This window comes from Symphodus melops, assembly GCF_947650265.1.
Source record: "Symphodus melops genome assembly, chromosome: 4".
NCBI classification, from domain to species: Eukaryota; Metazoa; Chordata; class Actinopteri; order Labriformes; family Labridae; genus Symphodus; species Symphodus melops.
In genome coordinates this window covers 371,994-394,596 of record NC_136694.1, presented here as the reverse complement: position 1 = coordinate 394,596, position 22,603 = coordinate 371,994, and the positions used below count along the sequence as shown (strand labels likewise).

Here is a 22,603-nt window from a genome sequence, read left to right as displayed (position 1 = left end):
CTCCTCACTCTGATTAGATTTTCTACGTCCACGTCCGTCATATTCAGTGCTTTGAATCTCCTCCAATCACTGAGCTGTATCCACTCCTAAACTCACCTGCTGCGCTCTCATTGGCTGGAGGAAACACACCAGCTCTGCCCACAAACGTCCCGAGTCAACCAGAACAAATCAGAAGAGTGAAATCCAGTCAGAGGACAGAGTCTCTGCAGACACAGTCACACATGTACGGAGGCCCAGAAGGGACAAAGCTTCACTTTAGAAGGCTTTTATTTTGAAGGACTGTTTTTACTTCAAAGCTTGTCATGGCCATCATATAAACACAGTGTCGTTTGGGTGAATCTGTTGTCCGGGGTTCAGTGAAGTCAGGATCATATAAAGATGCTGATTAAATCTAAACTGCGTCCAATGTCTTTATTTTCTTTATTTTGCTTCTGTGAGCGCTGCTGGTGCCCAGTGATTCATCTGAGGCCATCCAGGCGTACGCCCCGGGTTCAATTCCAACCTGAGGCTCCTTTCCTGCTTTTCATTCTCCATGCTGTCCCCCCCAGACTTCTGTCTCCAGTATGTCCTGTCTCCAAATAAAGACATAAAACAATAAGCTAGCACTACTGAAGGGACAAAATAAATACAGAGACTGAGGACCACTATCTACAGAGAGACTGAAGGGACAAAATAAATACAGAGACACTGAGGACCACTATCTACAGAGAGACTGAAGGGACAAAATAAATACAGAGACACTGAGGACCACTATCTACAGAGAGACTGAAGGGACAAAATAAATACAGAGACACTGAGGACCACTATCTACAGAGAGACTGAAGGGACAAAATAAATACAGAGACTGAGGACCACTATCTACAGAGAGACTGAAGGGACAAAATAAATACAGAGACACTGAGGACCACTATCTACAGAGAGACTGAAGGGACAAAATAAATACAGAGACACTGAGGACCACTATCTACAGAGAGACTGAAGGGACAAAATAAATACAGAGACACTGAGGACCACTATCTACAGGGAGACTGAAGGGACAAAATAAATACAGAGACACTGAGGACCACTATCTACAGAGAGACTGAAGGGACAAAATAAATACAGAGACTGAGGACCACTATCTACAGAGAGACTGAATCGTCAAAATAAATACAGAGACACTGAGGACCACTATCTACAGAGAGACTGAAGGGACAAAATAAATACAGAGACTGAGGACCACTATCTACAGAGAGACTGAAGGGACAAAATAAATACAGAGACTGAGGACCACTATCTACAGAGAGACTGAAGGGACAAAATAAATACAGAGACACTGAGGACCACTATCTACAGAGAGACTGAAGGGACAAAATAAATACAGAGACACTGAGGACCACTATCTACAGAGAGACTGAAAGGACAAAATAAATACAGAGACACTGAGGACCACTATCTACAGAGAGACTGAAGGGACAAAATAAATACAGAGACTGAGGACCACTATCTACAGAGAGACCGAAGGGACAAAATAAATACAGAGACTGAGGACCACTATCTACAGAGAGACTGAAGGGACAAAATAAATACAGAGAGACACTGAGGACCACTATCTACAGAGAGACTGAAGGGACAAAATAAATACAGAGAGACACTGAGGACCACTATCTACAGAGAGACTGAAGGGACAAAATAAATACAGAGACACTGAGGACCACTATCTACAGAGAGACTGAAGGGACAAAATAAATACAGAGACACTGAGGACCACTATCTACAGAGAGACTGAAGGGACAAAATAAATACAGAGACACTGAGGACCACTATCTACAGAGACACTGAAGGGACAAAATAAATACAGAGACACTGAGGACCACTATCTACAGAGAGACTGAAGGGACAAAATAAATACAGAGACACTGAGGACCACTATCTACAGAGAGACTGAAGGGACAAAATAAATACAGAGACACTGAGGACCACTATCTACAGAGACACTGAAGGGACAAAATAAATACAGAGACACTGAGGACCACTATCTACAGAGAGACTGAAGGGACAAAATAAATACAGAGACACTGAGGACCACTATCTACAGAGAGACTGAAGGGACAAAATAAATACAGAGACACTGAGGACCACTATCTACAGAGACACTGAAGGGACAAAATAAATACAGAGACACTGAGGACCACTATCTACAGAGAGACTGAAGGGACAAAATAAATACAGAGACACTGAGGACCACTATCTACAGAGAGACTGAAGGGACAAAATAAATACAGAGACACTGAGGACCACTATAAGATTAATTTCAGACCTTAAACACTTCTGAAGTGAAGAGTGCAAAGCAGAACGCGGCGTGTTGAACATGGCGTGTTGAACGTGGCGTGTTGAATATGGCGTGTTGAACGCGGCGTGTTGAATATGGCGTGTTGAACGTGGTGTGTTGAATATGGCGTGTTGAACGTGGCGTGTTGAACATGCCGTGTGGCGTTCAGGGTCGTCATCGGTCGACCCTTCAAAATGCTCGGCAGGTTAAATCTTTACAGCTGAGTCTCCTCTAAAGTCTCCTCACGCTCATTAGTGCGTCCATGACATCACCTGTGACATCATGACCATCAGCCTATCATTGACCAGATCAACACACACACACACACACACACACACACACACACACAGGGAGGCGTCCTCATAAAGCCTGGTGGCTGAGAGGTCGGGCTGCTGCAGGAGGGCGCTGCTGCAGGTGAGTCAGTGTGTGATTCTGTCTTTGTTCACATCTGGTCACATGACTTCAGGATGTTTTCATGCTTCAGTGATTCTCAGCAGGCGGGTTGGGACCCAAACATGGACCCTGTGTGATGTTCTTACTGCCTCAGGTCCAAACTGAGAAATGTGTTTGTTGATGAACTCTGATTGGTTGAGGAATAGACATGTGTGTGATCTGTGATGAACCTGTTGAGAACATACTAACTCTTAGCATGTGTTAAATCTGTTCTCTGTTAAATCAGGAGCGTGTGGAAGATGTCGAGATGCTGTGACGTCAGATTAATGACATGTAGAGACGTGGATTAAAAACCACTTCCTGTTTTGTTGTCATGTTCTCGTCACCTTGTTGATTTGATTTGATCGCGCGTCTTTAAAGCTGTTTTCTTTTTCCTGTTGTTTGTGTTTATAGACGTGACTCGTCTTTGTAAACATGTCTTTTTTAAGCTGCTTTATAGACACGCTCACGTGTTTTAGATCCGTGTCTCTCAGCTGGTCTCGTCTTCAGACTCCCCCCCCCACCTTCAGGAAGCATTTTGATTTTCACTGCACAAAACTGACCAAACAGAGAGAAGAAGAAAAGCAAACCTGCTCCCGAAGTGAAGCTCAGATTTTGTTGTTTTTTGTTTTTTTTAAGGCACACATTCTGGACCCAAAGAAACAGCCTCCATGACCCCCTTTAGGTTCCCGACCCACCAGTTGAGAAACACTGTTTTAAATAAGGATTCAAACTGGTTCTTTTCCTGCATGCAAAGTTCTTGTTTCCTCGTCCTTCAAACGCTCGCCGATGAGTCGAGTCGTCTGATTGGTCGGCTCTGTGTACATTTTAAAACTGTCAGCCTCTCCGCTCTGGACGAAGGTGCAGACAGATCTGTGTGTTTCTGCTGCTGTGACTGAAGTGGACGAGCTGCACACACATGTTATCTGTTTATTATTGATCGTATTGGTGGAGATTTCTCTCTCCTCTGATCGGTGAAACCTTTTATCAGGTTTTGGTTGTCTTATTTGGTTTTAAATCATTTCCCTCCCCTCTAATGACTCGTCTCTTGTCACCTGTGTGTCCTGATGGATGTTATCTACATACTGCAGGGCGACAAACAAAGTCACCTGACCCGAGACCATGAGTGTGAGACCTCTGTGGTGACAGGAGAGATCTGTATTATAATTCATATATAATGTTCATGAAGAAAACCCACTTCAGCTGTTAATGCACGTTATGACTGTCAGTGTTTGGATGCAAGTCTTTAAAGGTCACATGACCTCCTCCTCTTCTTCAGGTGAAATCAGTGTCCTCGCTCCTCTTCATCATGTGTGTGAAGTGTGTTGTTGTAAATCCACTCTGATCCTGTATTTGATCATGTCTATAAACCCCTCTATTACAGCCCTGCTCAGAACAGGCTGTTTCTGTGTCTGTAGCTTTAAATATGTAAATGAGCTGTGTCTGACCACGCCCCCTCTCTGGAAGGGCTCGGGTGTACTCGCTGCTTTCTGGCTCCATGTCCTATTGTTTACGGTGAGAAGGCAGACTCAGAGGGCAGAACAAACACCTAGCTGTGGGAGTGTCACCCACCTGGGGGAGGGGCTACTGCCCTTTGTGATGTCATGAAGGGAACATCTCCAAACGGCCTGTTTGAGCATGGAGGAGAGGAGTTTATTTAAATGTTGTGTGTTTGTGTCAGAAAAAAAAGTTGAAGCTAACACATTTTTAAATAAATCGAACATCCTCTTTGGACAGTTCGGACGAGATGTCGGTGAACTCGACGCCCTCCGGCGCTCTGGACCTGCTGCTGAGCATCGGGAACAGCAGCTCCGTGCAGACAGGGGGCGCTGTGGTGGTGTCCAAAGACAGCTTCTCCAGCGCTCTGACCAAGAACATCGTGGCCATGCTGGTGTGGCTGACCCTGAGCATCATCAACGGCAGCATGGTGCACACCTTCCTCCGACACAGGTACACGCCGCGCTCCTCGCTTCATGGCTTCAGACGCCACGTTCTGTCGCTGCCGTCAGGTTTCTGCTGTGAATGTTACAAAGTGTTCCTCGCTCTCGCCAGGCTGTTCTACGAGAACCCTCGTTACATCATGTTCATCTGCATGGTGATCAACGACGCCGTGCAGCTCACCCTGGTGACCGCTCTGTACGTGCTCAGCTACATCTTCAGGAAGATCCACGCCTCCGCCTGCTGCCTGCTGGTGAGTCCCACGCCACAGCTGCTCCGTGCACGCCACGATGGCACACGCCTTCCTGCGCCCTGCGTGTGCACCCTCAATGAACATCTCCAGAATCCTGACTCTGTGAAATGTAACTTTCAGGCTCCTCAAATGTTTGAGCAGTTCGTCCACAGGGGGGCGCCAGAACGCAACACGCAGCACAAGTTTAACAAACAGAGTCCGGATGTTTCCGCAGCTGAAGCCTAAATAATAAAAGTGATTCTCCTCTACATGTGGCTCCTCCCCCTTCTCCCTCAGATCATGACTGCCGTCCTCACCACCCGCTCCACACCGCTCATCCTGGCCGGCATGGCGGTGGAGCGCTACCTCGCCATCTGCTTTCCTTTACACTACAGCCACATGTGCACCGTCCCCCGCACCCTCCTCCTCATCGGCCTGATCCTCATCCTCACGGCCACGCCGCCGCTCACCGACCTCCTCGTCACCATCGTCCATGAGCCCCCGAGCTTCTTCCACAACGCCATCTTTTGTGACCACCCGCTCATATTTCGCCACCGCTCCATCTACTACAAGAACTGTGTGTTTGACGGCGTCTACCTGTCCTTCGTCGCCCTCATGCTGCTCTACACGTACTGCAAGATCATGCTGACCGCGCAGGCCGTCTCCACCGGGCTGGCGTCCGTGAAGCGAGCCAGGAACACGGTGCTGCTGCACGGCGTGCAGGTGGGTTTATGCACGCCATCATCATGTCGGGGTATGAAACAGAAAAGTGAACATGATTTGTTTGTTTCCGTTCCAGCTGCTGCTCTGCATGCTGGCCTTCGTCGTCCCCTCCCTGCAGGCGGCGCTCATCTCTCTCTTCCCGCGCTTCAGCCTGGAGATCCGTTACATCTTCTTCCTGGTCGTCTACATCATCCCCCGCTTCTTGAGCCCCGTCATTTATGGTTTCAGGGACGAGCTGTTCAGGAAGTACTGGACCCGCTACCTGACCTGTGGAGGCCGCAGTGTGGTCAGGGTCCTCCCGGTGTTACCCAAAGTCCACCTGTAGCCGGATCCGCTCACGCCGTGTAAAGAGACCGCTGCGTTCGATTGGTCTGCACATCGGGCAGCAGAGGAGCGACGACTCCATGCAGACAAGTGTTAGAACTACTGAACCTCCATTCATCATTTACTGTGAGTCAGCTTTGTGTTTCGTCTCAGAGAAGAGGCAGAACAAGAGACACGTGTGGAGATAATAAACGATCAGCTGACCCATCATGTGAGATCGACAGAAGGCTTCACATCCTCACACGGCCCACAATAACCTTCCTCCATCGTTTGGCTTCAGATCTCCCCTTCAGTCACCAACAGGTGACGTAACCTTCATCACGTCCATGTTTTATACACGTCTACAGTGAATCTCACGTCAGCTCAACGTCTTAAAAAATGAAACTTTTCTGATTTAGTAAAGTTTCGTCAAAAAATCCGTCAAGCCAGCTGGCATGTTACAAATTTCTCTTTTATTGATGTTTTTTATGTATTGATGTTTTTATTTATTTTTTTATTGATGTTTTTTATGTATTAATGTTTTTATTTTTATTTATTTTTTTATTGATGTTTTTTATGTATTGATGTTTTTATTTTTATTTATTTCTTTATTGATGTTTTTTATGTATTGATATTTTTAATTTTATTGATGTTTTTTATGTATTGATGTTTTTATTTGTATCTTTTTTTATTGATGTTTTTTTAGTTTTATTGATGTTTTTTTATGTATTGATGTTTTTATTTGTATTTTTTTATTGATGTTTTTATTTTTATTGATGTTTTTTATGTATTGATGTTTTTTTTATGTATTGCTGTTTTTTATTTTTATTGATGTTTTTTTACGTATTGATGTTTTTATTTTTATTTATTTTTTATTGATGTTTTTTATGTATTGATGTTTTTATTTGTATTTTTTTATTGATGTTTTTATTTTTATTGATGTTTTTTATGTATTGATGTTTTTTTTATGTATTGCTGTTTTTTATTTTTATTGATGTTTTTTTACGTATTGATGTTTTTATTTTTATTTATTTTTTATTGATGTTTTTGTATGTATTGATGTTTTTATTTTTATTTATTTTTTTATTGATGTTTTTTATGTATTGATATTTTTAATTTTATTGATGTTTTTTATGTATTGATGTTTTTTATTTATTGATGTTTTTTATTTTTATTGATTGTTTATGTATTGTTTATTGTTTTTATGTATTGATGTTTTGGTCAGACAAAATAAAAAAACACAGTGACATGAACAGAAGTTACGTTGTGTTTCAGTCTCTGTTTCTGTCTGTGATTTAGTTTTTTCTTCACCCAAAAAAAGCAGATAAAATAAAATATAAAATAAAATAAAAAGAAGTTTTCAGTCCAGCAACAACGTGCAACTCAAGCAAACACACAACCTGAGGAAGTCTACATCGTACACACACCCTGAACATTATTAAAGATGATACATCATCCTTTCATATCTGACTCTTCCTCATCAGCAGCATCAGACACTTTAAAAAAGACAAATACAAAACAAACATTTATCATTTCATTCACTCACTTCGTGCCTTATATTCATTCATATAGTAATTTTAGGCTTGAAACACACTATCAGATGTGGCAGGATTGTCTGAGTAATTATCAGGCTAAAATGTCGGCTGCAAAGGCAGCTTATTATTCTAACCTTATTATGAGCAATAAGCAGAACCCTAGACTGCTATTTGACACTGTGTCTAAGCTCACAGAGTGTCACCAGTCAGTCAGTAGCTCTGATCTCTCAGCCCATGATTTCTTGGTGTATTTTAATGATAGGGTTGAGGGCATCAGAAACAACATATCTCAGTCCTCCACTGTTGTTGGGGAGTGTCTTTTTGCCATGTCTGATCACACAGGACAAGGCCTGACTGAATTTGAGCCAATTTATTATGATAATCTGACCAAGGTTGTTATGGCAGCAAAATCTACAACCTGTTCGTTGGATCCTGTTCCATCCTGGGTTGTTAAAGACCTCTGGTCCACATTAGGGCACTATGTGGTCACTATCCTGAATTTATCACTCTCTTCTGGAGTTTTTCCATCCTGTTTTAAAACTGCTGTGGTTAAACCCCTATTGAAGAAACCTGGCCTTGATGCAGAGACTCTCACCAATTACAGGCCTGTCTCAAATCTGTCCTTTCTGTCCAAGGTTTTTGAGAAGGTCGTGTCAAAACAGCTCTTGGACTATCTATCGTCTCATGATCTCTTTGAGCCACTACAGTCTGCATTTCGAGTGAATCACTCCACAGAAACAGCACTGACTAAGGTGGTGAACGATTTATTGTTGGCTGCAGATGCAGACTCAACATCCGTTTTACTGTTGCTAGATCTCAGCGCAGCCTTTGACACTGTGGACCACTGTATACTGTTAGATCGACTGGAGAAACACTTTGGCATCTCGGGTCATGTGCTTCAGTGGTTGAGATCTTATCTGTCAGAAAGATCTCAGCGAGTTTTATTTAATAATGAGGTCTCTGAGTCTTGTGCTGTAAAGCATGGGGTTCCTCAGGGGTCTGTCCTCGGTCCGCTGCTGTTTTCTATGTATCTGGCACCACTGGGTCACATTTTGCGTTCGTGTGGGATTGCTTTTCATTGCTATGCAGATGACTTGCAGTTGTATATGCCAATTGTAGCAGGTAATGAGTCTGTTGCGTCGAAGCTTGAGTCCTGTCTAGCTGCTGTTAGAGGATGGTTGTCTTCAAACTTCCTGCTTCTTAACTCGGCCAAGACCGAGATGATGGTTGTCGGCCCAGCAAGACTGAATCATTTGTACGATGGCTTTACTCTGTCACTTGATGACTGTGCCATTTACTGTAGGGACAGAGTGAAAAATCTTGGTGTTGTGTTTGATCAAACTCTTTCTTTTGACCTTCACATTAAAGAGGTGACAAGAGTGTCATTTTTTCACCTAAGAAACATCGCTAAGATTAGATCAATCCTGTCCTTTAATGATGCTGAGACTCTTATCCATGCATTTGTGTCATCACGGTTGGATTACTGTAATGTTCTTCTGTCGGGTCTGCCCAAGAAGAGTCTGCGAGGTCTGCAGATGGTGCAGAACGCTGCAGCACGCCTTCTTACTGGATCCAACAGGTATGAGCACATAACTCCGGTGCTCTCCTCTCTCCACTGGTTGCCTGTTCACGCCAGAGCGGATTTTAAAGTGTTACTGCTGACTTTTAAAATTGTAAATGGCTCTGCACCAGCATACCTGACTGGTCTCTTAGATTTGTATGTGCCTGCTCGGTCACTTCGCTCACAGGGGACTGGCCTCTTAGCTGTCCCTAAGGTTCGCAAAAAGACTATTGGTGAGCGGTCCTTTTCATTCCGCGCTCCCACTCTCTGGAACAGTCTCCCTGCGGACATCAGACTTTCTTGTTCCATTGATGTGTTCAAAGCAAAGTTGAAGACCCACCTTTTCACTGCTGTTTATGCCTGATGTTTTTAATGATGTGTTATGTCTGTGTGTTGAGCTTTTAAGCTGTGTAAAGCACTTTGTCTAAAAGCGCTCTATAAATAAAATTATTATTATTATTATTAAATTTATTTACTTGTGTTTAATACAAGTCCATGCACACTTGTATTTGCTGCTGTTTTTTTTTATCTTGAAAGTTTTAGTAAATCTAGACTTTTATTGTCATCCTTTATCTTTGTGTATATTTGTGAAATCTTTCCTCTGTCAGTTCACAGCGAGGCTCAGAGAGATCGTTCTGAATGTCCAGCACGTGTTGAAACGGTGACAATAAAGACGACTTTGACTTTCTGAACTTCCATCCCCGAGCTCGGAGGAGAGGAGGAATATCACAAGTTTGTTTTACAGACACGGAGTCAAACTTTGACCCAAGACACTTCTCTGTTTGTGAGAGAATGATGTAACAAAAACAATGACATGAATCAGCCCCCCCCCCCCTCCCCCCCCCCCACCCCCCTCTGATCATCTGTGCTCATGAGGAGTCTGAGATCTACTAAAGATCCTGCTGCTCGGCTCGTTCCTCACAGACGTCTGAAGCCAGAGCTGAGAGCTGTGGACGTAAGTCTGACTTTATCTCTACAATCACAGACGCAGTGAAGAGAACTGCTGAGTCATGTAAACATCATGTCATGCTGTTTCAGAGAGAGGCTGATCTGATGTGTGATGGTGCACTTTGACTGTGGTTGGTGCTTGTGAGTGGATGCTGCTGTGACTCAGTGATCCTGACTGTTGTTCCTCTGTGAATCTGCTGCTTCCTCGCCTGCATTGTCACCGTGATGCTTCTGCTCTTTTGTCTTGTTTGCTGTTTCTGACTCGCTTCACAACAAGTCGCCCTCCGGGGGACGAAGCAGGTTGGAAGTTGGGTTTAGAGAGGATGAGGCGGCGTGCTGATGTGTCTGCGTGCACGCTGCGTGTAGAGAAGACCATCTGTGAAGTGATTCATGTTCTGTGCAGAGAAACACGCGTGACGCTTCTCTGTCTGGAAGAATCAAAAGAAACAGGAGCTGATCCCTGCAGTCCTCCAGAGTCTCCTCCTTCATACCCTCATGAGTTTATCTGCTGATTAACACACGTGATGAAAGAGACCCCTGTAAGGTGTTTGATGAGGTCATGATTTATATTCTGCTTGTTTCACTGATTTATCACCTTTCTCCTCTTTGTCTTTTCTCTTCTTTCAACAAAGTTGCTGTTGTTGGTTTTGTGCTAAATCAGAGCTCATGCAAAGGGACCATGACCTCTAGACGTCAGACCCTCTGCACCCCCCTTTGGTCTGAGACCTGTTGACTTGTGGGTGCAGCTGCAGACGATGAGGATGATGAGGATGATGAGGATGATGAGGGTGATGAGGAGTCAGCTGCAGCAGGTGGTGACAGTGTGAGCAGGTTGATGAGGAGGAGGAGGATGCAGAGCAACATGATGAAGAGTTTGTTTTAAAGAATCAGATCTTTAACCAATCAGATCATCGCTTGTTGTTTTTGTTTGTGGGTCAGATGTTTTCACTGCTCGCTCCATGAGGGTCAGATGTTTTCACTGCTCGCTCCATGAGGGTCAGATGTTTTCACTGCTCCATGAGGGTCAGATGTTTTCACTGCTCCATGAGGGTCAGATGTTTTCACTGCTCCATGAGGGTCAGATGTTTTCACTGCTCCATGAGGGTCAGATGTTTTCACTGCTCGATGAGGGTCAGATGTTTTCACTGCTCGATGAGGGTCAGATGTTTTCACTGATCGATGAGGGTCAGATGTTTTCACTGATCGATGAGGGTCAGATGTTTTCACTGCTCCATGAGGGTCAGATGTTTTCACTGCTCCATGAGGGTCAGATGATTTCACTGCTCCATGAGGGTCAGATGTTTTCACTGCTCCATGAGGGTCAGATGTTTTCACTGCTCGATGAGGGTCAGATGTTTTCACTGCTCCATGAGGGTCAGATGTTTTCACTGCTCGATGAGGGTCAGATGTTTTCACTGCTCGCTCGATGTTCAGATCGTTGAGCGATGAATCAGTCTGACGTGCACTCTGTCTGCAGCGCTGACGTGTGACGGCGTTTGCCATGAACTCGTCTGGTCATCTGGACAGCTTCAGCTCCGCCTTCTTAAAGAACTTCATCACCTTCGCCATCGGCTTCATCATCAACTGCATCAACGGAGCGTTCGTGTACACCTACTTTAAGAGCCAGGTGTTCCAGAGAGACCCCAGGTGAGACCCCGCCCCCTGCAAACTCATCACCACCCAAATATACTGAGAAAAAGAAGCTTGTGCAGAGTTTAGAATGTCCCCTCACAGAGAGGAGGTTGCCAGTTTGAATCCCTGTCTGACAGGAGCCCCTCTGTGGGCAGTCTGCATGTTCTCTCTGGGTGCTCGTTAGCTGGTGACTCCTCATGTCTCGCAGGTGTGAAGGTGTTTGTCTCGTTACACTCACAACATACAGACGGTATTAAAATCCATTAAAGTTATAAAAACATGTCGAGGAGGTGTAGAGGAGGTGTAGAGGAGGTGTAGAGGTGTAGAGGTGTAGAGGAGGTGTAGAGGAGGTGTAGAGGAGGTGTAGAGGAGGTGTAGAGGTGTAGAGGAGGTGTAGAGGAGGTGTAGAGGTGTAGAGGAGGTGTAGAGGTGTAGAGGAGGTGTAGAGGTGTAGAGGTGTAGAGGAGGTGTAGAGGTGTAGAGGAGGTGTAGAGGAGGTGTAGAGGTGTAGAGGAGGTGTAGAGGAGGTGCAGAGGAGGTGTAGAGGAGGTGTGGATCACAGAGAGGATGAATGATGAAGCCTTTTTTTTTGATTGCCAGCCAAGTTTTTCTGTCCTGCCTTCCCTCCTCTCCTGTGTCCTCCTCTCCTGTTCCCTCCTCTCCTGTGTCCTCCTCTCCTGTTCCCTCCTCTCCTGTGTCCTTTTCCCTCCTCTCCTGTGTCCTCCTCTCCTGTTCCCTCCTCTCCTCTCCTGTGTCCTTCTCTCCTGTTCCCTCCTCTCCTCTCCTGTGTCCTTCTCCTCTCCTCTCCTGTGTCCTCCTCCTCTCCTCTCCTGTGTCCTCCTCTCCTGTGTCCTCCTCTCCTGTGTCCTCCTCTCCTGTGTCCTCCTCTCCTGTGTCCTCCTCTCCTGTGTCCTCCTCTCCTCTCCTGTGTCCTCCTCTCCTGTGTCCTCCTCTGCTCTCCTGCAGGTATATTCTGTACATCCACCTGGTGATCAATGACATGATCCTGCTGACTCTCTCTATGATGCTGCAGATCGTGATCTACACCGGCCCCGTGAACATGGCCGCCTGCTGCTTCTTACTCGTCCTTACCATGACTACCAACAGGTATGTGTGTTTAATGACGTCTGTGTGTCTGCTGCAGGCGTCCTGCTCCTGTTTGCTCTCATTTGGAAAATCAATAAGAAAGCATAGATGTTTTAAATCAACGCATTTAAGTAACCTGAGTGCTGCTGCACGCTGCAGATGACAGCGTCCTATCAGAGGCAGAGTTAACCTCCGCACAGTCAAAAGCCCCGCCCACAGAGGCAGAGTTAACCTCCGCACAGTCAAAGGCCCCGCCCACAGAGGCAGAGTTAACCTCAGCACAGTCAAAGGCCCCGCCCACAGAGGCAGAGTTAACCTCAGCACATTCAAAGGCCCCGCCCACAGAGGCAGAGTCAACCTCTGCACAGTCAAAGGCCCCGCCCACAGAGGCAGAGTTAACCTCAGCAAAGTCAAAGGCCCCGCCCACAGAGGCAGAGTTAACCTCCGCACAGTCAAAGGCTCCGCCCACAGAGGCAGAGTTAACCTCCGCACAGTCAAAGGCCCCGCCCACAGAGGCAGAGTCAACCTCCGCACAGTCAAAGGCCCCGCCCACAGAGGCAGAGTTAACCTCCGCACAGTCAAAGGCCCCGCCCACAGAGGCAGAGTTAACCTCCACACAGTCAAAGGCCCCGCCCACAGAGGCAGAGTTAACCTCAGCCCAGTCAAAGGCCCCGCCCACAGAGGCAGGGTTAACCTCAGCACAGTCAAAGGCCCCGCCCACAGAGGCAGGGTTAACCTCAGCACAGTCAAAGGCCCCGCCCACAGAGATGTCCAGGCCCTTGAAAGTCCTGGTGAATGTGCCCTCCCAGATTATGATGTAAATCAATGTATTAATCATATTCGACCGCTGCTGTTAGCGTTAGCTTCGACGCTAACATTAACTCCCATCAGCCTTTGCAGTCGACCACAGTAAGTTTGTTAACAGATTTCTGTTGGGTTCAAAAGCCCGAAGCTACCTTCCTCCGTCTCTTCCTCTTTCTTTTCTGGCATCCTTTGTGCAGGTCCTGGAGGCCGGCTTTACTCTCCTAGCATAGCTGCGCCTGCTAACGATGCTAACGTCACCCAAAGTCTGATATTGTTTTAAAAAGAGAGGGATTATATTTTTTAACCGTAAAAGGTGCTCACATTTAGGACAGACTTTGTTTTTCCATCACTGTCTACCCTCATCATGTCTACATGTAGCATGCTAACCTTTAATTTAACATCTTTATAAATTAAATCTAAACTCTGTGGCACACTGAACTGAACTTTACTGTATTTTTATAGTGAGCCATCCTGCAGCTTCCTCTGGTTCGCCCAGCTCTATTTTTATTTAAGTCTGTCTCCAAACCCCCCGATGATGAGAACAGTCCATCCTCTCCGTCTTCTGCCTGCTCAAACAGGCCGTTTGGAGATGTTCCCTTCATGACATCACAAAGGGCAGTAGCCCCTCCCCAAGGTGGGTGACACTCCCACAGCTAGGTGTTTGTTCTGCCCCCTGAGTCTGCCTTCTCACCGTAAACAATAGGACATGGAGAGAAAGCAGCGAGTACACCCGAGCCCTTCCAGAAAGGGGGCGTGGCCAGGCACACGCTCATTTACATATTTAAAGCTACAGACACAGAAACAGCCTGTTCTGAGCAGGGCTGAAATAGAGGGGTTTATAGACATGATCAAACACAGGATCAGAGTGGATTTACAACAACACACTTCACACACATGTTGAAGAGGAGCGAGGACACTGATTTCACCTGAAGAGGAGGAGGTCATGTGACCTATGTTTAATATGTTTGTGTGTCTGGATTCAGGAACAGCCCTCTGAACCTTGCCGGCATGGCGGTGGAGCGTTACATCGCCATCTGCTGTCCTCTTCATCACGTTCAGATCTGCACAGTGCAGCGAACCCACGCGCTCATCCCACTGATCTGGGCCGTGTCCTCAATCCCCGCCCTCTGTGATGTCATCATCATCCTCAGCGTGAAGCCCCTCTCTGTGTTCTCACAGAGCGTCATCTGTCACATGTCCTACGTGTACCACACGCCGCACCACACAGCCAACACCATGTACACTCTGGTGAAGTATTCTCCCTGCAGTTTTCATTCCCACTGTTTGAGTCGGGCATCAGATTAAAGTTGATGTCTTCCCCTCAGATCACGCTGTTGGTCTTGGTCTGCCTGACTCTGGTCACCACGTACCTGAGGGTGCTCTGCGCTGCTCAGGCGATGTCCAGATCGACCCGCGACTCGACCAGGAACGCCCACAACACCATCCTCCTGCACGGAGTCCAGCTGCTCCTGTGCATGCTCTCCTACGTTGCTCCCTTCTTGAACTCCTTTTTTTCCTCCATTTGGCCCCAGCAGGCCCTCAATATCCTCTTCATGACCTTCCTGTTGACCAACGTGCTCCCACGCCTGCTCAGCCCGCTCATTTACGGCGCCCGGGACAAGAAATTCAGCAAGCACATCAGGCTGCACTTCTTCTGTAAATGCTGCAGCCGTGCAGGACAGAGAGCCAGCGTCCCAACGGGGCCGAGAGGAAGGTCCAACAAACTGTCCCCCTGAAGGACAATGATTGGGCTTCTCGCCGTCACGTCTCCAACTTTGTAAACTTTATTCATGTAATGAATTGAAAAGGCAGAAATATGTGATTAAGACTGAGAAGGGACAGTAATAAACAAGTTTATATTTTAAACTGTTTAATTTGTTGTTGGTTATTTATTAATTTCATAACAAACAAAAAAACTGTTTGTTACAATTAGAATAATGAGAACCAAAAGCACGAGACAGAACTGAGAGTAAACGAAATACAATTTATGAGAAAACACGGGTGACAATAGATACAAGTAATAAGTGACACTAAAGTGAAGCATAAATCTAATGTGACAATAATAATAATTAAAGTAATTAACGTGACTCTAAATGTGCAACAATAAACTAAGTGACTCTAGATGTACAAAAACACGCGTGCAAGCCACATGGGGACGAAAACAGACGACGAGGAACACGAGGTGCGGACGGCAGGACTGGGAACAAACTGGGAAGGAGAGAGAACACGAACGGTCAAAAATACGACAGGGAATTCACAGGATATATATCACAGAGTATTGAATCAAACGAGAAGCACGGAGAGCTACAAACCACGGGAGATGAACAATAATCTGGCGCTGGCTTCCTGGCAGAAGCCAGCTTAAATAACCAGCTGATTAGATGAGCCACACCTGTGGACACTGATTGAATAATTAGTAGACACAGAGGGAGTGACAGACAGGGAAACAAACAGACACACGTGGGAAGAGACAAACAGACCAAAACATGACACTGTTGTTCTTATTTTCTTCGTTGTTATTATTATTTGTTGTTGTTGTGATTCCTTCACATGTTCGAAATAAAACAATAAAATAAAATGTTTACAACATGTCACTCACACGTCAGAACTGAAAGGTAATTATTATTATTTTTATTCTATTTAATTCAATGGATTAGCTTTCAGCGTTTGGTCACTTCACCTACCTGAAGATCCTGTTTGCAGCGCGGGCGCTCTCCACCGAGAAGATCTCGGCCCAGAGAGCCAGGAACACCATCCTGCTGCACGGCGCCCAGCTCGCCATGTGCATGCTGTCCTACATCTCGCCCAGCGTGGAGGTCGTCCTGCACCTCATCTTCCCCGGGAGGATCTCCGAGATCAGGTACGCAAACTACCTGATCGTCTACATCCTGCCGCGCTTCCTGAGCCCCATCATCTACGGCGTCAGAGACCTGCAGTTCAGGAAGTACCTGAAGATGTACCTGCTGAGCCACAGGTGCCGGGTCGGACTGAAGGCCGTGGCCCCCCAGGACAGAGACCGGCTGTAGCAGCGATAGACGTGTCTACTCTGTTGTTTTATTCTCGTTAAAGCCGATGAACGGCATCTTATCAAATCTGCATCTTACAAAATAAACTCTTGTGTTTTCAAGGATTTCTCCTCGAGACTTGGGACCCTTAAAGACCACGTCCCCGTGTCCTCACGCTGCGTCTTACAGATATGCTCCAGGTTTAACGGCGGAGTCCTCCTCCTGGGCTCATCGCCCCCAGAAGCTCTCACTCAGCAAGACTTAGTGTGGACGTTTACTGCAAGCTTCCTGTCCAAACAGGAAGTAGACAAACGTCCACGTCCACAGTAAAAGACAACCCAAGGTTCAGCCTGCTTTTAGGAGCAGCTTTCTCCTCACTCTGATTAGATTTTCTACGTCCACGTCCGTCATATTCACCGCTTTGAATCTCCTCCAATCACTGAGCTGTATCCACTCCTAAACTCACCTGCTGCGCTCTCATTGGCTGGAGGAAACACACCAGCTCCGCCCACAAACGTCCCGAGTTAACCAGAACAAATCAGAAGAGTGAAATCCAGTCAGAGGACAGAGTCTCTGCAGACACAGTCACACATGTACGGAGGCCCAGAAGGGACAAAGAGCAGCTGTACTTTAGAAGGCTTTTATTTTGAAGGACTGTTTTTACTTCAAAGCTTGTCATGGCCATCATATAAACACAGTGTCGTTTGGGTGAATCTGTTGTCCGGGGTTCAGTGAAGTCAGGATCATCTAAAGATGCTGATTAAATCTAAACTGCGTCCAATGTCTTTATTTTCTTTATTTTGCTTCTGTGAGCGCTGCTGGTGCCCAGTGATTCATCTGAGGCCATCCAGGCGTACGCCCCGGGTTCAATTCCAACCTGAGGCTCCTTTCCTGCTTTTCATTCCCCATGCTGTCCCCCCCAGACTTCTGTCTCCAGTATGTCCTGTCTCCAAATAAAGACATAAAACAATAAGCTAGCACTACTGAAGGGACAAAATAAATACAGAGACACACTGAGGACCACTATCTACAGAGAGACTGAAGGGACAAAATAAATACAGAGACACACTGAGGACCACTATCTATAGAGAGACTGAAGGGACAAAATAAATACAGAGTCACTGAGGACCACTATCTACAGAGAGACTGAAGGGACAAAATAAAGACAGAGACACTGAGGACCACTATCTACAGAGAGACTGAAGGGACAAAATAAATACAGAGACCCACTGAGGACCACTATCTACAGAGAGACTGAAGGGACAAAATAAATACAGAGAGACACTGAGGACCACTATCTACAGAGAGACTGAAGGGACAAAATAAATACAGAGACACTGAGGACCACTATCTACAGAGAGACTGAAGGGACAAAATAAATACAGGGACACACTGAGGACCACTATCTACAGAGAGACTGAAGGGACAAAATAAAGACAGGCCACGCCGCCGCTCACCGACCTCCTCATCACCATCGTCCATGAGCCCCCGAGCTTCTTCCACAACGCCATTGTTGCGTACAACTATCATTAATATTTACGTGTTAAATTGATTAACACACCTCGTAAGAAGAAGGGCACCACCTGGCTCACCAGGAACAATTGTATTAATTATGGAAATTAATAAGTTTCATTAATTATGAAAATCCACAAATTCATTGATTTATTATTTTTAATCAATCTCAAATCTAAGTTATGAGTTACCCAAAACGTTCAACCACTATGAATCAATACGAACACAATTCTGAATTTTATGAGTAGTATTTTAATGAGTAAGAATAAACAATACAGAATAACGGAACGATACCAAAATGCATCAGATATATATGAAGAAAAACCAGGAATTACAGATACTATCCTAACTGATTTAGTATGGTACGGTGTTTAACGTCTTTCTAACAAAATTATTGATTAGATTCGGATCAAAAACACCGGACGGCAAAATGTAAAAAGAAGAGAGTGGAACTATATTATGGCCGGATATGGGCCCAGGGGGAAAGATTTAAGATGAACACCTCATGACACGTATTTCTGAGTTTACAACCAAGCTGTTAAGTATCTTACTGTATTCGCTGAATAAACGAGTCCGCCAAGTGGTACTGTAGTCCGGAGAGCGGATTTTGGGACGATCCTTTCCAATTTTTACAGCCCGGAATTCACCTTAGTGAACAGGTCGGAGTCGAGTTAGCGATTCACTCAGAAATGCATCGGTGCTTTCAAGTCTTCCCGCTGAGTCCAGATGAATGTCCAAAAAAAACATAAATGATAAACGTTCGTCAACTTTTGCCACTGAATTGGCCGGTTCAGTGGGTTAAAGTAACAAGTTGTTTCAAGTCACTTGTTTGGAAAGAAAAATCCAAAATTTGTCCAGAAGTGGAAAAACTTTCAATTTGAAGCTGCGCCGAGCCTCGATAGAATGTCTCGTAAGCGTGTAAATATTGAAGCAAACAAGAAACAAAGTTAGAAAACAACGAAGTCGCTCTGGAGTCAAAGTTTGGCTTTGAAGACAAGTCCAAGAACGGAGTAGATAGATAGATAGATAGATAGATAGATAGATAGATAGATAGATAGATAGATAGATAGATAGATAGATAGATAGATAGATAGATAGATAGATAGATAGATAGATAGATAGATAGATAGATAGATAGATAGATAGATAGATAGATAGATAGATAGATAGATAGATAGATAGATAGATAGATAGATAGATAGATAGATAGATAGATAGATAGATAGATAGATCCCGAGGGAAATTCAAGAGTATAGAGCAAAGAAAAAATTATACGGGGTATAAAAGTTACAAGCAAAAGTTGGGGACCAGCCAGCGATAGACAGTACGCACAGGCTTTTAATAGTGCTGAGGATGACACGCCCCTTCCGATGACGCGTGTCTTTTAGGCGGAGCTGAAACATGACTCTCTAAAGTTCTAAAACTAAATTAACGTAAACACTATACCATACCGAGTTCTTAATTCTAAGTAAACAATGAAATAACATATACAGACATTAAAATTGAAAAGGAACATAGCATCACATCATGAATGAATTATTAACATAAACGTGATCCCAGGATCTGACGGATCAAACATTGATTCAAAAGAACCACTAGATGGCGGTAGTGCTCCATGAAAATCTTTGAGTCAAGACATTGATTTTTTTAATGCAGATTGATTTCTCCTAACTTCACGATAGATTGTCCGATCTGAGTCCGGTTTGGATGAAAACGTTAGTTAAAAGGTTCTTAGAAAGATTATTGACCTGGAAATGAAAAATACATGTTATTTAATATACATCTGAACATGGAGGCATATGGTCTACATTCATCTTAGGAGAGTTCACTGAAGAGTCAGGCATTCCTTGGGGAGAGATTAAGGTTGTCCTGTAAATCAGGGGTCTGTGGCAAAAGTGTTTTTCTAAGTGTCAATGAGATTTATTAACAAAGGAGGGAAAAATAGTTCCAGATGGTTTTTGCGTAACGAAGTCTTTTTGAAGATGTTTACATGAGATGCGATAGCCTTTATGATTTAGAGTGTGGATTGTCTTCAGACAGGTTCAGACGTAGTGTCCTGTCGACAGGCAGAGTGGGGAGGTCATAAAGTAAGTAAGTAAGTAAGTAAAATTTATTTATATAGCACTTTTCGCAGGCAGGGGCCACAAAGTGCTTCACAAACAGGGTTAAAACATCACAAGCAATACACAGACAGTACAAAGATCATAGCAGCCCTAAAAGAGACTAATTAAAAGCCTGGACAAATAAAAACGTCTTCAGTTGACTCTTGAAAGTGTCAACTGAATCAATTGAGCGCAAGGATGATGGAAGTTCATTCCAGAGGCTCGGAGCAACGACCTGGAACGACCGGTCACCTCTAGTGCGAAAATGAGCTCGAGCTTCATCAGGTTCTGATCCATAGACCTCAGCGCTCGCATAGGGGCGTAAAGCTGGATCAGCTCACTAAGGTAAGAGGGAGCCGGACCATGTAGGGCTCTGAAGGCCAGAACCAGGATTTTAAACCTGAACCTAAAGGACACTGGCAGCCAGGGAAGGTCTTTCAGAACAGGGGATATGTGGGTCCTCCTATTTGTGCGGGTCAGAATTCTTGCTGCAGAATTTTGAACTAATTGCAGTCTAGAGAGCTCCTTCTTGTTAAGACAAGAAAACAAACTATTGCAATAGTCTAAACGTGAAGACACAAAGGCATGGATAATGAGCTCCAAATCATTCTGCGAAACCATGTTTCTAAGTTTGGAGATCTTCCTCAGTTGAAAAAAGCAGTTCCTTGACAGCTGTTTACAGTGCTGGACTAAAGACATGTCTTTGTCGAAGATAACTCCCAGGTTTCTAAGACTAGGCTTCACGGACTGGCCTAGGTCCCCCAAGAACTGCTTAATCCCTGGAATTGAGTCATCAGGGGCGAGAATCAATGTTTCTGTTTTCTCTGCATTGAGCTGCAGAGAATTTTCGCTGAGCCATTGTTTGATTTCCATCAGACAATTACGTAGGGAGCTCAGCTTCTGGATCTCGGACGGCTTAAAAGAGCAGTACAGCTGGATATCGTCAGCAAATAGGTGGAAAGAAACATCATCGAACCTTCGTATGATCTTTCCTAGAGGGATCAAATACAGCAAAAACAAGACAGGACCCAAGACAGAACCTTGAGGCACTCCACACAGCAGGTCCGCAGACTCCGACCTTATTTGGTTGGCTGCTACACTGAAGCTTCGTCCAGCTAGATAAGAAGAGAACCATTTTAGAACTGAACCCGACAGTCCAACTTGATCCCTCAGTCTTCTCAGCAGAATCTGATGGTCTACAGTGTCGAAGGCTGCGGACAGGTCCAAGAGAACCAGGACCGTGGACTTTCCAGAGTCAGCAGCCATCATAATGTCGCTGGACACTTTCAGTAAGGCCGTTTCCGTGGAGTGTTGCTTACGGAAACCGGACTGAAGCGGTTCATGGATGCTGCTTTGATCCAGGAAAAGGGTCGACTGATTACAGACCACCTTCTCAAGGATCTTCGACATGAAAGGGAGCTTAGAAATAGGCCTAAAGCTATTAAGATCTGTTTGGTCTAGGCCTGCTTTTTTTAGTAATGGCTCCACTATGGCATGTTTGAATGCAGTAGGAAACACACCAGTGGACAAAGACAGGTTAACCATTTTGGTCACACACGGGCCGATTTCCCCAAACACTTTTTTAAAAAGCCTACAGGGAAGGACGTCAGATGAGCAAGAGGAGGGCTTCATCTTAGACACCACTGCTGAAATATCACCAACCGTCACAGTCCTAAACAAGGACCACAAGCTGGAGACAGGCTCAGAAACAGCAGGGGTAACACGAAGAGGGGGCGGGATGTTGTCCTTGATCATCTTTATCTTGTTTGTGAAGAATCTCAAAAAGGCATTGCTGTCAGCTTCACAAAACACGGGGGTAACTGGGGCAGCAGGACATACAAGTGAGTTTATCGTTTCAAATAATACTTTGGGGTTTTTCTTATTTAGTGCTACCAGTTGATGGATATACTCAGATCTGGCATTTTCACATTGTATGAGGACACAAGGTCCCTGAGGTAGAGCCTGTGCACCTCAAGGTTAGTGGATTTCCACAGGCGTTCAGTCTTTCGACATAGTCTCTTTAGACTTAGGATGTCTTCATTAGTCCACGGGCGAGATGTCACAGAGGTAGTGTCCGTGTTGCGGAGCGGGATTGGACGAAGGCACATCCAGCGATCACGTGAGCTCCAGCTGGTCCATGCTGGAAAAGCCGGAATAAACACGGAAGTAGGCGAAGGCGATGAAAACCCCTGACCATGGCTCCAGCACTGTGAAGGGTCCAGGACAGTTGTTGAAGGGCGGGCAGGCGGCAGCGAGGACACGCTGGCGCACACATCGAGGAGAGGAATCTGGCGCAGGAACCGAGCGCGATCCCGGCAGCCGAAGACGACGGAGCCCCCGTGCGCCGCAGCACGTCTTCGCTTTACTTGGATACCGGACCGAGAGCCTCTTTTTCTGGATCTCCTGCGGGTCCTACCCGGCACCCGATACAGCATCAAGTAGTCCGGTGAGTCGGGATCGATTTCAAACGGAGGCGGAA

The 22,603-nt window shown here is 45.3% G+C and overlaps 1 protein-coding gene across 1 annotated transcript; it reads left to right on the top strand.

The window, feature by feature from the left end:
* Window positions 1-4,490: 4,490 nt before the first annotated feature.
* On the top strand, window positions 4,491-16,661 carry LOC306823058 (uncharacterized protein; the record flags this gene model as incomplete). The annotated part of the gene is made up of 11 exons (XM_079342423.1): window positions 4,491-4,693; window positions 4,796-4,934; window positions 5,211-5,636; window positions 5,713-5,949; window positions 10,730-10,806; window positions 11,511-11,630; window positions 12,582-12,722; window positions 12,921-13,610; window positions 14,489-14,753; window positions 14,831-15,161; window positions 16,170-16,661. The coding sequence occupies 11 exons, from the start codon at window positions 4,491-4,493 to the stop codon at window positions 16,529-16,531; spliced, it is 2,991 nt and encodes a 996-aa protein (XP_079198549.1). The 3' UTR covers window positions 16,532-16,661.
* Window positions 16,662-22,603: the final 5,942 nt, after the last annotated feature.